This window comes from Empidonax traillii, unplaced genomic scaffold, assembly GCF_003031625.1.
Source record: "Empidonax traillii isolate 1590-97213 ecotype Southwest subspecies unplaced genomic scaffold, ASM303162v1 scaffold385:size1130455, whole genome shotgun sequence".
NCBI classification, from domain to species: domain Eukaryota; kingdom Metazoa; phylum Chordata; class Aves; order Passeriformes; family Tyrannidae; genus Empidonax; species Empidonax traillii.
The window spans coordinates 1,025,782-1,040,899 of NW_020955578.1; the positions used below are offsets into that span (position 1 = coordinate 1,025,782).

The following is a 15,118-nucleotide window of genomic DNA, read 5'->3' on the forward strand; positions in this document are numbered from 1 at the left end:
CCTGGAGAATTCTTGGCTTCATGCATTCTGCTGTGCATTGGCAACATTTTGTTTGTCAGATGGTTTAGTCCTTAAAAAAAAATGTAATCTTGTAATAGTTCTACATTAGGCATCCATTTACCCTACCTCTCCACCTTTATCATGAAGAAATGGACCTTGAGTCACTGAAGTTAGACTGAATTCAGTTTCCTCCCCTCTGCAGAACCAACAGAGCATTGATTTATTAAAAAAAAAAAAAAAAAAAGAAAAAAAAAAGAAGCTGCTGGCTTTCATTCTGAATCACAATGAGCATCATGCAACTGGATTATAGGAAGCACTAACACTAGCAATTGCCCTTTCAAGTTGAGCAACCAACAACACTGCTAAAGGCTGGAACAAAAAGGGTCAGCCAGTGCAAAACTACAAATGTTGACACTTGCCCTACGTGATAAAAAGCAAAAAGCAACAAGCAGTAAGTGCTAACTGAAAAAAAAGAGGGAGCAATACATAAGCGATTCAAAACAAAACAGATTCTCTTGGCAATTACATTAACACTACAATCTTCTTCAGGTGACATTCAAGAGGGAGAAACAAAATGTTGAAATACAGAAACACGGAAGGAGCATGGCCGTGTTTGGATGATGGCAACCATCATGCTGTGGGACAGCTGCCCTTTTAAGGAAGACACCTCCAATATTTCCAATGGTAGGTTTAGTCCAATCACTGTCTGTGTCTCAGCACTTTGGCTTTAAACACAGGCTTCCCCAAAGGCTTTTTCTGAAAGGATGACTTTAAAAACAAACTAAAACCACTGTTCTTCAGTATACCCAGAGATAGCTGAAGATCCTAAGCAATAAACAGCTTTCATGTCATGATTAGCTCATGCTGTTATGCCCCCCTTAAAGCACATATGGTTCTCAGCCAGAACAGAAGGCTTTAGAGCAGCAGCTCCATCCTAGAAATGCAGTAGCAAAGCTTCATACTGAAGCCACTTAATGAGAACTTAATATAGACTTAATAGACCTTTTTTTATGTGACTTTATGTGCCAATTGGAAATCTGCCTCATTTAGCTTTTAATGCAGGCACAGAGCCAGTCAGCTAAAATCAGGGTAGCCCAAGAATATTTTCCAGGATTCTTCCACTGTAAGTTGAGGACTGCAGGTCCCCCAAAGTGAGCAAAACTCTACTCAAAAAACAGGTCATAGGTAAGAATGTAATTTCATGAAAAAAATGAATGGCCATGTGCATTCTCAGTTCCTTGCAGTAATAGGAAGGTCTCACCTTCAGAGGAGGTGAAATGTTTGCTATGGAAAGAAGAGAGCAGGTACCTTCACTACGGAGTTGGCCCTGCTGGTTTAAGATAGCTTTGGGGCACAGATGTATTCAGCTTGCTTGGCATCTTCTCGTCCATTCAGTATTGGGACTCTCTTTGCAGTTAGCATGTCCTCAGCAAAGTCAAGTCGTCAGTACCTTATTTTGCTCTGATATGGACACTTTCACACAACTGAATCTAGTCCACTAACAATGCTAGCCATCTAAACTCAAATGAGGAGGTCTCATTCATGTGGGACGCAACAAGTCCGGAGCACAGCTTTTTGAGTCTAGTTCCCTGATAGTACTTTATGTTATAATTTATCTTTATACTTGACATTTATACTTTACATTATAGCACTTATATATACTAATATATTTATACAAACTTTAACATTAGACTAATAAACTTTAACAATAGACTAATAAACTACCTTCTTTTTTTCCCCCTTTGATTATTCTTTTCATTGTCACTGGTCTTCATTGCATTTAGTGCATTCATGAGGGCAGATCTCTAGAGTACAGTAAGGGGAACCCGTAAAGGATTCTGAAACACTTCGTGTCTAGTGTGTTCTATCTTTTTTCTTTGTTTGTAAAGGCCATCCACTTTTAATCTAGCATTTGCCTCTGTACAGAGCAATCTACAGGTTTCCGTTCAATCTTTACTAGTTCATGCTAATGAGAGCATGAGCCATCACGAGTGGCTCTTCTTCCCTCCAGGAATGAGGGATGAGCCCAGTCTCATCTGCATAATCAAGTAGGGCTGCCTATGCATCAGCAGGAGGCAGAGCAGTGTCCGTGCAGAACACATACAGACTGTGCTCCCCCATAGAGGACAGCTCTACTCACAGTAGGCTGCTCCACTGGCCTCAGGGGTGAGGATGCAGCAGGGTGGCACCAGTATACCATTAAACTGACATGCTCTTCTTTCCAGGAGGAAGCACTGCCATCACATTTTTGAGAATGTGAAAGATCACACACTAAGTTAACTGACAGAGGAAGGTCCCCAGTCCAAATGTCCCAGAAGAGGTATATATTGGTTAAACAAAAACATAGTTCTTATTCTTATCAAGAAATACACTTTTTTTCAAACTGCTATGTAAGCATAATGGTGGATTTACCAGAGAAACAGAAGTGAATAAAACCTTAGCGTAACACTTTTAAAATCTCCCTGCCACTGTATTATTGTTCCCTGAAGTACATTTACCTGTGCCCTATGCAGAATGAGTATAAAGCCCATCCAGTAAAAGTGGTGCAAATATCAGTCAAGACAAGAGGATTAACAGCATTTGAGGCAAAGGTAAGTCCTTTAGCTACAGAGAAGCTATATTCTGCACTGGTTCTTCAGATTGCTTGTTGATCAGAGTGAGCTTATATGAATGCAAATTCCACTAGCATGGAAGAAATTCAAAACGTGGTCATTATTTAGATTTAGATTATCAGGCAGGCAGTGGAATACGAAATCTGGATACCCAAAATTACAATCTATCTATATTTATCTACAGGCATATTATTCAGAAAAACTCCTCCAGAAGACAGAAAAAGTCACTTACCACAATAATCACATTGGTTGTAGGAATCGGAAGATTCTCCACTTCCAAATCTTGACCAGTCATTGCTAACAGATTGAGGGATGGGTCATAAACAGATCTGGGGAAGGCTGATTTAACAATTATTGCAGGGTGCAACTTGCTTATTTTGGCGTGGGAAGAAGAATGGAAATTTTGCTTGGAATCCTTATAACTGTCTGTATCCAGACTTTTCTCCACACTCTGCACATGGTGATAAATAAACACAGGTTTTCCACTCTTTCGCTGACGAATTGCCAGAAAGTGGTCGTTGTCTCCAGAAAGGCAGCCTGTAGAAAAAGAAAAAAAACTTTAGAATGTCTCGCTAAGCAGTTCTGTAGATGGATGGCACTGGAAATTCAACGAGATCTTTGGGTTCTGAGAAATTTGAAAATAATATTTTTGAATACAAGAATTCCATTAAACTCCCAAAATGCATTTTACATAACAACAGGTTAACAGCACTACAGAGAGTACTAAGTATGTGAACTGTACCCCATCCTTAAGCTCAGTTTCACAGGGCTTTTTAAAATGTGATTTATACTTTCAGCTATGGTTACATTTCAAAAATTATGTGAAAGAGCAGAGCACATGCTGAGCCAAGTTCAACTTCTTACTGGTATCAACTCCAATAGGAAAACATATGCAGTTGACTTTATGATGTAACTAATCACCCAGTATTACCAAAGATAAGAATTGCAGTGATCATCTTTTATATATGGCCACTTACAGAGAAAAGGCCAAGAACCAGACAAAAAAATCTGACTTAAGCATGTAAGAAGGAGAAAGTTCAGAGAAGTCCATAATCATAACTCTGCTTTCCTTGTTCAGCTGCTCATATCAGGAGGCCTTCTAGTCCCTTGTGCCAAATCTTGTTATGACCCAATCTTCACTCAAGCATCACCTGGCCAGCCAGTGGAATACCTGGCTCTCTGAGGAGGAGATGGAGGTGTGTGGATTTAGCCATACCTTGCATAACTCAGTGTTGGGCAAAAAGAACTCTCTTAGATATGGGACTGGAGACTCAAGCATTTCTCTAACAAGAACAGGTTGAGAGAGCTGGGCTTGTTCAGCATCTAGGAAAGACTGAGAGGGGCCCTCATCAGTGTCTATAAGTATCTGAAGGGAGGGTGTCAGGAGGATGGACCCAGGCTCTTGTCGGTGGTGCCAGGCAATAGGACAAGAGGCAAGGGGCAGAAGCTGATGCACAGGAAGTTCCATCTGAATATAGAAAGAACTTTCCTGTGCAGGTGACTGTGCACTGGAACAGGTTGCCCAGAGAGGGTGTGGAGTCTCCCTCCCTGGAGATATTCAAGAACCATCTGGACGCAATCCTGTGCCATGTGCTCTGGGATGACCCTGCTTGAGCAGGGAGGTTGGCCTAGATGACCCACTGTGGGCCCTTCCAGCCTTATCCATTTGATGACTCTGTGATTATATGGTTTTAACAAACTATGCAATAGTAAAAAAGAAATTTTCTTTTGATAGACAAATGCTTCCTGATGATGCCTCTATAAAAGAAACAAGGACTAAATTTTTATTTGTTTTTGGTTTTTGGTGGTTTGAGTTTTTTTCATGGATGAAACATAGTGAATCTTCTGTGCCTTTAAGCTGAACAGAATAGCTACAACAGCCCCATTCAGCTCCCAGTCTGGAAGACAGTGTATCTGACCAGAAAAATAGGCAAGGATCCACTCCCTCATAGATAAAAAGTAACCCAAGCTGCATTAGTCACCTCCTGGAAGAGCACTCTAAGAAACCCACTGTGGTACAAACGGAACTTTATGTTCTAAAAGAAAAGTGAACCCAGAGAGCTCACCCTGATCAGCCTAGAATTTCCTCTACAGATTATTACAGTAAATGGCAATGTTAAATTTGGGAGCTGATTTTTAGTTAAAAAAAAATATAAAATTCATGTTATTTTAATTCTCATAATGAGCTATGAATAACAGCTTAGCACCAATGACATGTTTCAATTCAGGGTGAACAAGAAATCATTTTGTGCTATTCAGACTGAATTTTTCCTCTGATTTTTTTGCTTCTGTAAGCAAATCAAAATAATCATTCATTTGCACTACCCAGTGCCCTTAGGAGGTTTCAGTGCAGGTAATTACATTCTGTTGACCTAATTTCCTCATGAAATTTCAGTTAGGGAAATCAAGGACAACACCTTATCTTGCTATAGGATTGCTACGCATCATTGGAAAATGCATTCTCTGGCAAAAGTGGGTCCATGTCTGTAGGCAGTGAAGCAAGTAATAACATACATGAACAGAAAACCAATAGTACTACTCTTTTAAATGGTTAAAACAAAAACTATTTCCTAGATGACCACTGAAGTCACATGTGTACATCAGGTTTTGATTGGGAAGATATCTGAAAGCCTCTACCAACTGTAACACTTCATCTCTTACAGTGCAACAAGAAGCTCCAAGGTGATATAGAATGCATGCTTTCTAAATCTAAACATCTTCACTGCTAATTTCAGTATTTCTACCAATGCCACAATCTACCATCTTCCTGAAAGGAAAATCAGACAAATCACTATAAAACGCCCCGTCCTGCTGAATCCAACTGTTCTGCTTGCTGGTTCCAGCTAGGTGTTCACTTGATTTTTGTAGTTGTCTGCAGAACCATACAAAATCAAAGTCTTTCTTGCAGGAATTTAAAAAAAAATCTACAGAAAACTGATGGAGAATGGGACAGTAGAAGTTCATGTGAAATACCCACATGGTCCCAATATATGAGAAGCACAAAATTTCCTCATGAAAACAAACAGGTAAATCATAAGAACCCTAGATAGTACACTCTTACGAGCCCATCTTACTCTACAAAGTTGCATTACATATATAGAAATGAAAGCCTCTAATAAATAGTAAATCTGATGTGCAGGATGTTGTGGACACTTTCAACTGTTCCAGTTGGCCTCTGCTTAACAGACTGTCTTGACTCCCTGAATAGCCTTAGACAGGTGATATTTTATCTTAAAGCAATCTGACAGAAAATGGTTAGATTCTCAATTCCCAAATACCTTCACTTTTGCTAAACGGACAGACAAAAAATTTCAAGATAATCAAGATCCATTAATCAACCAATAACACAGTAGCATGCTTTTTCTCTTCTTAAAACATAAAAATATCACAGCTCTACAGATACCTCACATGCTTGTTAAGGAAATGACGGGTGCCCCACTTCACTCCCTACTCACCCCAGACAGTCAGATGAGTTTTCCTTACTGGCTCGACCCCAGGTTTCCCACAGCAGAGTCTTAGACCTCTAGTACCTTGAAGTAATTTTATCAACACAAAAACAGCTCAAGCTGGGTGCCTCCTCCCTGACATCCTCTACAGCTAGAAAACAGAAATTTATTTGCCTGGAAAAGGCAAATCCCAGTGGGACGTAACATAAACCAAATAGGGCCAAGATAATGCTGTCTAAAGTCATGATGTGCGTCTGGAAAAACAATTTGAGGTCATTTTCTTAAGTCTTGCTACTCGTCTTAATCTGAACAAATTAGATTCATAATAGGGTATGTTCCTGAACCGTCAGTTCTATAATGAGATACACTGTATATTTGCTACTTGTAAGTAGTGCAGTCACCCCCAAATTCACTGACAGAAGTGCTGTGCTATACCTGATTAGTAAGTAAAATGCATAAGTGAATATAGACACATAGTGCATATGTTTCAAAACTCACACTTAATATTCTAACTAGCACTATAATAACAGGGAAATCTCTTTACAGTTACAAACAACTTGGTATACTACACAGCTAGAGATTTTCATGCTAAAAAGATGAAAATTGGAGGGGAAAAAAGCAGAAAATGTAGAGTCATTTCATATGGGAAAAACATGTTGAAACTTGACTGCTTTCTACGACAAACTTAAATACAATTTGAGTTACAGTGTTTAATGCTGTTGCCAAATAATTTCTCATTTTCAGTAAAAAAAGACTTACTAAACTTTGGTAATTAAATTTTGTATCCTGAGCTCCCCATGCTTTTTTTCTTTCTGTTCGCTCACCGCTCTGAAAGATCCTCTTTGTCCCATACCAACTTTCTCCAAACCTATAAAGCAGCCCCAGATTTTGGACAGGCTCAGCTTTATCACCTGTAGCACCATGGTTCATTATTTCTTGGACAGCCACCCTAGTCACTGTGAGAGGCAGGTCAATGCACTCATGCAGACCATTGACCAAACCTGTCCAATAATGCCAAAGTTCCTACAGCTGGGATATTCATTGCCTGCCTCTTTTTAGACCATTGAGATAGAAACGGACTCACACCCTGCACAGTAGTTTGCAGTTCTTTCTTGTCTATATAAGGGCCAAGAAGGTGCTGGACCAAAGGAAGAAGAAAAAAAATGCTTAAATGCTAAAATGCTTAATATCATGCTAGCCATTTATAAGCACGGCTCTAACTCTTTGGGAGTCACAGTGACAATGATACTAAGAGAAATGCTAACTACTGGTAACTCTAGACATAGGACGAACACTGCTGTGGGTTAAAAGACTTCTGTCTCTTCTGGGCTGTGAAGGTTGTCCTGATGCAGGCAGCAGGATATCTCTTTGGCTTTGCCTTTTAAATACACAAAATCTATTTTTTTATCCCTATTTCATCTACCTCACCAAGTAGAAAGAAATAAAAGAAAAAAAATAGAAAAAAAATCCCAAACAAACCAATAAACACATCAAAAGGAGTCAACATATCTGGTGGGAAATAAAGAAGTTCTAAACGATGTTGAAAGCAAAAATGAAAACAAAAGCTGTCTGGAGACAGTATGCCACAAACTACTGTTCAACTTTAGCATGGTGCACCACAAATTATTGACAGTAAAATGCAGTTAAACAGTAGCTAAAATATGATTTGAACATTAGCTGGACAACAGAATATACTTTCAAAAGTGTTTTTGTGAGGTAAATCAGGAAAACCTGAAAACAAAAAATATGAATCCACTTGTTGCTTTGGTAACACATGCATGAAGAAACACATTGAAAATTTTGGAACTGACAAAAGAATTCACCTGGGAAGCTATTTTCCCACATATCACAGAGAGATTTGCAGGCTGTTTCCATCACTGAATGACTGTTTCCATCATTCAGAGATTAATGACAAAACACAAAGCCTGATCAGATCCTTCCTTCACAGCACAGCTACCTCTATAGACAAAACCTCTTAGAGCAACAGAGATTAAGCTATTCCCTACCCAAAGCAGACTGCTAGATCTAACAATCAGGCATACTCCTGTATAGCTTCTCACAGCCTCCTTCAGGCAGATGGATTTCTCATCCCTGTTACTTTCAAAGTCTAGTTCATGAACAAAGATGAGCACACCTTACACATGTAAGTGAAGCCAAGAGCTTACTGTTAGCATAATGGAAATCTTAACAACGTAATTCAAGAATTGTTAGTCTAGATCTAATTTTTATAGAAAAACAAGGGATACAGAAAAAGTCACAGTTATAGGAAAGATACAATTTAAACTGTCTATCCCTTTCCCTGGTGTTACTATAACACCATGCTTCTCTGGGTCCTCAGGTATATTATTTCACACTGGTGTTATCAATCAGGGGACGTTATGAGGAGCTGTCAGCATCTGGAGTCCTTCATCAGGAGGAGTATGATGGTCATGCTGATGCATTCTTCTTCCTCCCCTCTTCTTCCTTCCTCTTAGGGTCTTATATATATATATTTGTTTTCTAACATGCATTTATATCTACTCTTTCTTCAAACGTTCCGCAGATCCATGTTACATCTGAATTTCCTAAAAATCGTGCCACATACATATATTGGATACTATCTCTTTACTCTTTTTGTTCTCTTTGTTTAAGTCTAAAACCAGTTTTCTCAAACTCCAAGACTGCATTTTTACCTTTTACTGAGCTTTTTATAACATGGCGTCTTCAGTGCTAAGATTGTGCCCCATCTCTTACCATCCTGTGCCTCCACTCTCAGTGCCTCTGCTGTTTTACCAAGCCTGTCTTACTGCTCCTGTGTAGACTAGACTAGAGTTTTACCACACAAACATAAGCAAGATTAAAACAGATATAAATGTTTGATTAATTAGAAAACAACTGTCAGAGCTAATCCAAGTAGAACAGGCAAGAAATTTTGGGCAGAGCAGGCCTGACAAGTCCCAATCATGAGGCCTTGCAAACTCAGGGCTTTGTTACTAGCAATGGCAACACCTCATTACAGGGCCACAAGGTCCTTCATAGGAAGGGTTCTGTGCTTTCCCATCTAGGTCCTTTTTGATTAAAAGGCTAGGACTTCTGCAGCAGAGGTACCCATCACACATCAAAATTCAGAGCAAGTAAATGACACCAGAGCTAAGCAAGCACAGGACAGAACAAAGGAAAAATCTGGAAAAATACTTTTATTTGTCCCTAAACACAATGTTCAGAACTTTTCACCAAAAAAAATCAGACAAAATAAATTCATGCAAAATGTATGTATGCAGTAGGTATGTACGTATGTGTGTAGGTGTATAAAAATCTCGTGTGTGTGTGTATCTGTGAGAGTAAGCAAGTACACACACGCATGCATGATGAGAGTGGGAGAACACACCCAAGATAAGGAGGGATGGAAGAAAGGACAGAGAGAGGGAGGGAGAGAGATGATTGCAAGGATTTTTTTCACTTTCTAATGAGCAATCTGCTGAAAATAGAAACAACTGTAAATTGATTTTTGCTGAATTTGCCCTTTTCAGCAGGAAAAAAATAATGACCTGACCAAAAATATCCACAGCTACAGTGAATTTGGATTAAGCATATGAGCTGCATCTTTTTCAAAAAGACATTTGCATCTCGTTTCATGGGCCTGTTGCCTGATATGTCAATACTGAAACTAGATACCACAGACCATTTATTTCACTGGGTCTACTCACATGAATTAAGAGATGAGCTAGTAGTCCCAAAGGCACTGAAGTATTCTGCCATACTTATGCCCTGGCACTAATGTACCGTACAGACTTTTTTCCAGATAGTGTGAGAAAGTAATCCATCAGTTTGCTAATTTTGTGTTTACTGTCATTTCTCAAATGAAGGTTGTGGATAAATTCTACTCTGCATAAAGTGGATGTAAATGCATAGCATGTCCATGAATTACATAGTATCTCCACAGAAATCGGTAGCTGGTACGAAGGGAAGTCAACTTCAGTCTTAAAGCTTTGGCTCTTTTCTCAGCAGTAATATTGCTGTAGAAAATCCCACTGAGGTTTTCTGAGTTTCTGATTAACTTCTCCAAGTATTTATTCCAAAGCCATGCTGAAAATCCTACAGGACAATGACTGTGCTTTACGGAGTAGGAGTCCTACTCCTCCTTCTATCCCTTACATCAAGTCTCATAATATCCTTGTGGAGGGGGGCCACCACCAAACACGGCCACACGCTGTTATCTCATTAGCTTCCTTCTAGAGAGACATACTCCCCCAAGAGTCCAATTCACGGATTTTCAGCAACAATCCTACTTCACTCCCCAGAGAAGCTGAAACCAGCCTTTGCTGCCTAAGATGTTTCAGTCTTCTCATAATACAACAAATGAAAATAGTCAGAGATTCCAAGACTACAAATGTTGATAATTTCCTAATGGATGTACTGAACATAAATCTCTCACGGAAGATGATGCCTTTCCAAATTCTGAATTGTAAGAATTTCCACATGTAAAAACACGACAAGTCTCTTTTCCAACCAAATACTTTCTCAAAAATATGAAGTTAAATGTTGAATTATAAAACTATTCCTCCACAACTGGACATTTAAAGAGACAGATGACTACCCTCTGATTACCCAAGAGTCTACTAATAAAAGACAGGAAATTCCAATCTAGTAAAAACACCCACTCATGGCCAGCAATATGTTTTCTAACGAAGGCAATTATAAGTACCAGCTTCATTTAGATTATGTTAGTGTAATGAAGCAGAATCCTTACACATTTTTAAATCAATAGCTCCTTCACTTTCACTCTAAATGTATTTAGAACCTAGAATTATTCACTCACTAGTACAAGCTTACTGAAATGGATCTGATGGCAAATGCAGTTTGTTCAGATCTCACCACTAAAAGTACAGTCTCTGGATTTTCTTATTTTTGTGACAGAGCTTGTGCTTTTATAGAAAATAGGCTCCTCAACACTTAAATATAAACTGCAGTACACTTAATTTCCAACCATGAGAATACCACACAGTGCACATTTGACCAGGAAAGCTGAACTCAGCAGAACTTAGTCAGAACACTCTGTGGACTGCGGTAACAATTAACTGAGAATAAGTCTAGCATAGTTATTACATACATTTCTACATGTAGCGAATTCCACCCCAAGGAGTGTTAGTTTTTAGTCAAAGAAATTTCAGTTTGATATAGGGATTCCTCAAGTCATTATAGCATTGCCCCAAGAAGATAAAATTCCACTATTTCCTACCCTGAATTTTATGTGATTCTGCTGAGGGGCTAGAAGAATGGATCCATCAAGAGGCTGAGAGAAGGATCTACATGTTTCCTCTCTGAAAAGGCTAGTGGGAAAGTATTGGTTTATGCTGACTTGAGATTGGCAATGCATCTCTTCACTGATGAAGAAAATAATATAATCAGGTAATAGAAGCTCTTAGCAAGCTAGTGTAAAGCCTTTGCAAAAGAAACCATGACTTAGATGACCTGACCAAATATTCAGTTAACTCTTTGCTTTTCCAGGACCAGGATTTGTTCATCTTGAAAGCAAATTCTGCAAAAATGCTTTCTTAAAGAGAGATTTTTAACGTAAGGCAGGTGGTGGGTTGATGTGGTGATTGTTAACGGTGTACATTTTATTCTAGTCTAGTTGGTTTTCTTAGCCTATTTCACAGAATCACAGATTTACTTCTTCTCCCAAATTTTTTGTAACTGGATATTTAATTCATCACATATTTTAATTCTGTTAATGAAATTTGTTAAAAAAGAAAATGGGGTGAAACAGGTAATTAATTGAGTCATCTGGATGACTCAAATGGATTTCTAATTACAAGTTAGTGTAATGCATCACTTTTTCTTTTTGCTACCACCTGCCATTCTTTTACAAGGAAACAATGCTTCCTCGTCACTTTGGAAGATATTAGGTTTTTACTGCAAGAACATGTAACAGATCACACATACTAAAAGACAGTATAACCTTTGCTGTCGTACACTCTCTCATGCAATGCATAATGTAAGTTGAAGGTTCATGCTGACCTGTAATCAGTCACTACAAATTTAGGTCTTCCTGCAACAGCAATCTCTATATGGGTTGATTACTTCACCTACTGCACTCAGCGGAAGGGCCTAATTCTGTTTTCAGAGATGTGTGCACAAGTGTCTGATTTCAGCTGGCAATATATGCATATATTAACAGCACAATCAGATTTAATTTTCTGTTCACATGACTGTCATGCTATTTTGGAATCGGTATCTAAGTCAACCTAGTAAAATGGTACCTTTTTAAGCACATGAAAATTCCTGATCATGTTTTTGACAAGAACATTTTATAGTTTTTGTGAGAATATATATGTGGCTACCAAAACACAACTGTAGTAGAACTGTCTTTCCGCAGGAAACCAGATTTGCTATATGACCTGCATTACCTTTCCACTACAAAGCACTACTTAAACACATTAATTCTTTTTCCTGTAGCATTAGCTCAAGTAAATGCAGACTTATGTTTTTTCTAAAATCTATTACCACCAACCAATATCAAGAGAGATTTTCTTAATATCTGCTGACAGTGTCTTTACCATTCTCTAGAAACACGCCTCGTATAAATTCAGCCTCAGAACAAAAAGCCAAGCAGTTTCCAACACATTACACAAAAATTGACATTTGGGTTATAATTTGTGACCTAGCAAGTGGAATGCACTTTGTGATTTCACATGAAACAAAGCTTCAAAATCACCATCAATAATTCATAGGTCTAGGCTATACATAAACTATGTCCATAGTGGTAGCCTGTGCAAGACTAAGTTTTCTGTTTTCATCAGATGAAACAGAGAAATCTTAGCATGTTAAACTTCCTTTGTCATTTCATTGTTGTGACACCTTCAATAACTTCCAACAAGAGCAAGTTGTATGGAGGCCTGCCTTGGAGGAAGCACAGCTCTTGTGTGCAGTGGGAGCTGTGCCCAATATGCAAAGGTTGAATTCAACTCCGGTCCATCCTCTCCCTTGTCTTTTCTGAAATAATTATTTTACAAGATTGCCCAGGGAACAAAGTAACACCATATAAATATCTATTTTGGTCTTCTCTTCTCATGATTAGAGACATTTGCATAATAAAGACCAAGGTCTCTTTGCAAGCATTCCCAGTAACAATGAAACAAGTAAAACTTAGTAAGGAAAGTAAATGGCTTAGTGGCAGAATATAGACCCAGTTTCCATGAGCAGCATACAAAAATGAAGGACAACACAACTAATGCAAATTGCACGATTAACAGAGGATACACTGGTATTAGAAGACATGTCAAATAGAGGTTGTACACTAATTTTGTACAGATGGTCAATTTAATACATGTTGTAAAAGAACAATTTAATAGCAGCTTAAGGTTTTTATTAAAATGGCTCACAAAATGCTCCCTATCAGTCAATAATCTCTTGCGCGTATGAATGTAAGGCATAACAGAATGAGCATCCTAACTATAGATATACAGGAAAGAGGCTCCTGAGATTTTATGAAGTGTAGCCTAATATTCCAAGGCAATAAAATACCAATAACGGATACAAACCACTTCTCCTGACAAGGAGGGGGTGGGAGGGCAGGTGGTGGGTGGAGGGGAAGCAAAAAGAGTGCCTGTTTGCTGATATATCCATATAAACAATTATTTTCATAATAAAGGGGGGAGGAAGGAGAGGGTGGAAGAGAACAACATGGATGTTCACGTGTTCATGCAGTTCTTCTACATTAAGAGACATGAAGTTCAATTATTACTTTTAATGATTCTGCAGTAAGGCAATGCAAATTAGTTGCACCTTAAAAATTCCTCCTAAAAACATTACCACGAGCAAAAGGATCAGTACCTGTGCATATAATTGTTGTTCCTAATTAAACTTTGTTGAACTTACAAGCCATTTACGACTTCAGAAGTAGCTAAGCTTGTCATAAATGACAAAACAAAGAAATTCTTCAACTTTATTTAATTAAGAACTTAATTCAATTATACAGTTACCCCGGATTTTATTTCCCTCCTAAGAACATATATGTTGCCCAGGAGAGTGGGAGGCTCTGAACAACGAGCGGTTTCTCAAGGCTTATGAGATTTATGCCAGAAATGTAAGCTCTGACTACTGGAACGAAACTGGCAGAGAGACTTAATGTACGTACTAGGGCGCTCATTGCTCTCCGCGTTTCTGAATGAGGCACACGTTTTGCCAGCAAAGCACAGAGAGGATTTATTAGCACCGCTACAGCCGAAATGCCTGCTGCTGTCGCAGCTGAAATTTCCCTTTCTAAAAACCCTGCTGCCACGAGCACATACAAGGAGCAACGCCTTCCCCCCAGCATTTAAAAATAAATAAATAAACAAACAAACAAATAAATAAATAAAAGAAGAAGAAGGAGGGATGTAGAGAGTCGCTGCCCCAGTCCCCGGCCAGGTTCTCGCCATCCGTGGCCGAAGCGGGGCCGCTCCGCGGGGCGCTCAGCGCGGGGCTCGCCCGGGGCCGCCGCTGTCCGCGGTGCTGACGGGCGCTCCGGCCGCCGCCAGCGCTGGAGGGGTCCGGACCGGGGCAGCCGCCGCCGGACCGGGGCAGCCGCTGCCTCCCGCCTCCCACCACAACAGGTGCGCCGCCGGGCGCAAGCGGGTGTCCGCCGCCGTCCTGCCCGCCCCACCGTCCGGCCGCGGCCGCCCCCGCTCACCTGCGGCGCAGAGGTGGAGCAGGAGGCAGAGCGCCCGGAGGCAGGCGGCCGCCTGCCGTCGCATCGTGCGAGCCGAGCCGAGCTGAGCCGAGCCGAGCCGAGCCGGGCAGCGCCGCCACACCGCGTCCCGCTCCCCCTGCCCCCGGCAGTGAGCATGCCTGGGAGAGCGCTGCGCATGCGCGGCGCCGCGCGGGCGGCTGCCTTCACCTGCCTCCTGCTTGGCGCGGGGTGAGGCGAGGGGCGAGCCCGGGCGGCTCGATGGGGCGGGTTAGAGCGGGATGGGCATGGGCATGGGTCATAAGGAGATGAGGGAGTGTCAGGACCCCGAAGAGCCGCAGGGTCCAATATGAGTGGCAAAAAGAGATCTCCAGTTCAAGCCGCGTGTTCGGGCAGGAGGCGAGAATGGG

General features: G+C 40.3%; 1 protein-coding gene across 1 annotated transcript in view; it reads right to left on the minus strand.

Annotated features, from left to right (window-relative positions):
- Nucleotides 1–14,793, minus strand: part of PTPRR (protein tyrosine phosphatase, receptor type R) — a 148,972-nt gene extending 134,179 nt beyond the window's left edge. The window contains exons 1-2 of the mRNA XM_027893283.1: nt 14,712–14,793; nt 2,845–3,149 (exon numbers count right to left, since the gene is read on the minus strand). Coding sequence (XP_027749084.1) covers nt 2,845–3,149; nt 14,712–14,775 — 369 coding nt within the window. The 5' untranslated portion in view covers nt 14,776–14,793. The remainder of the gene's footprint in view (nt 1–2,844; nt 3,150–14,711) is intronic.
- Between the last annotated feature and the right edge of the window lie 325 nt (nt 14,794–15,118).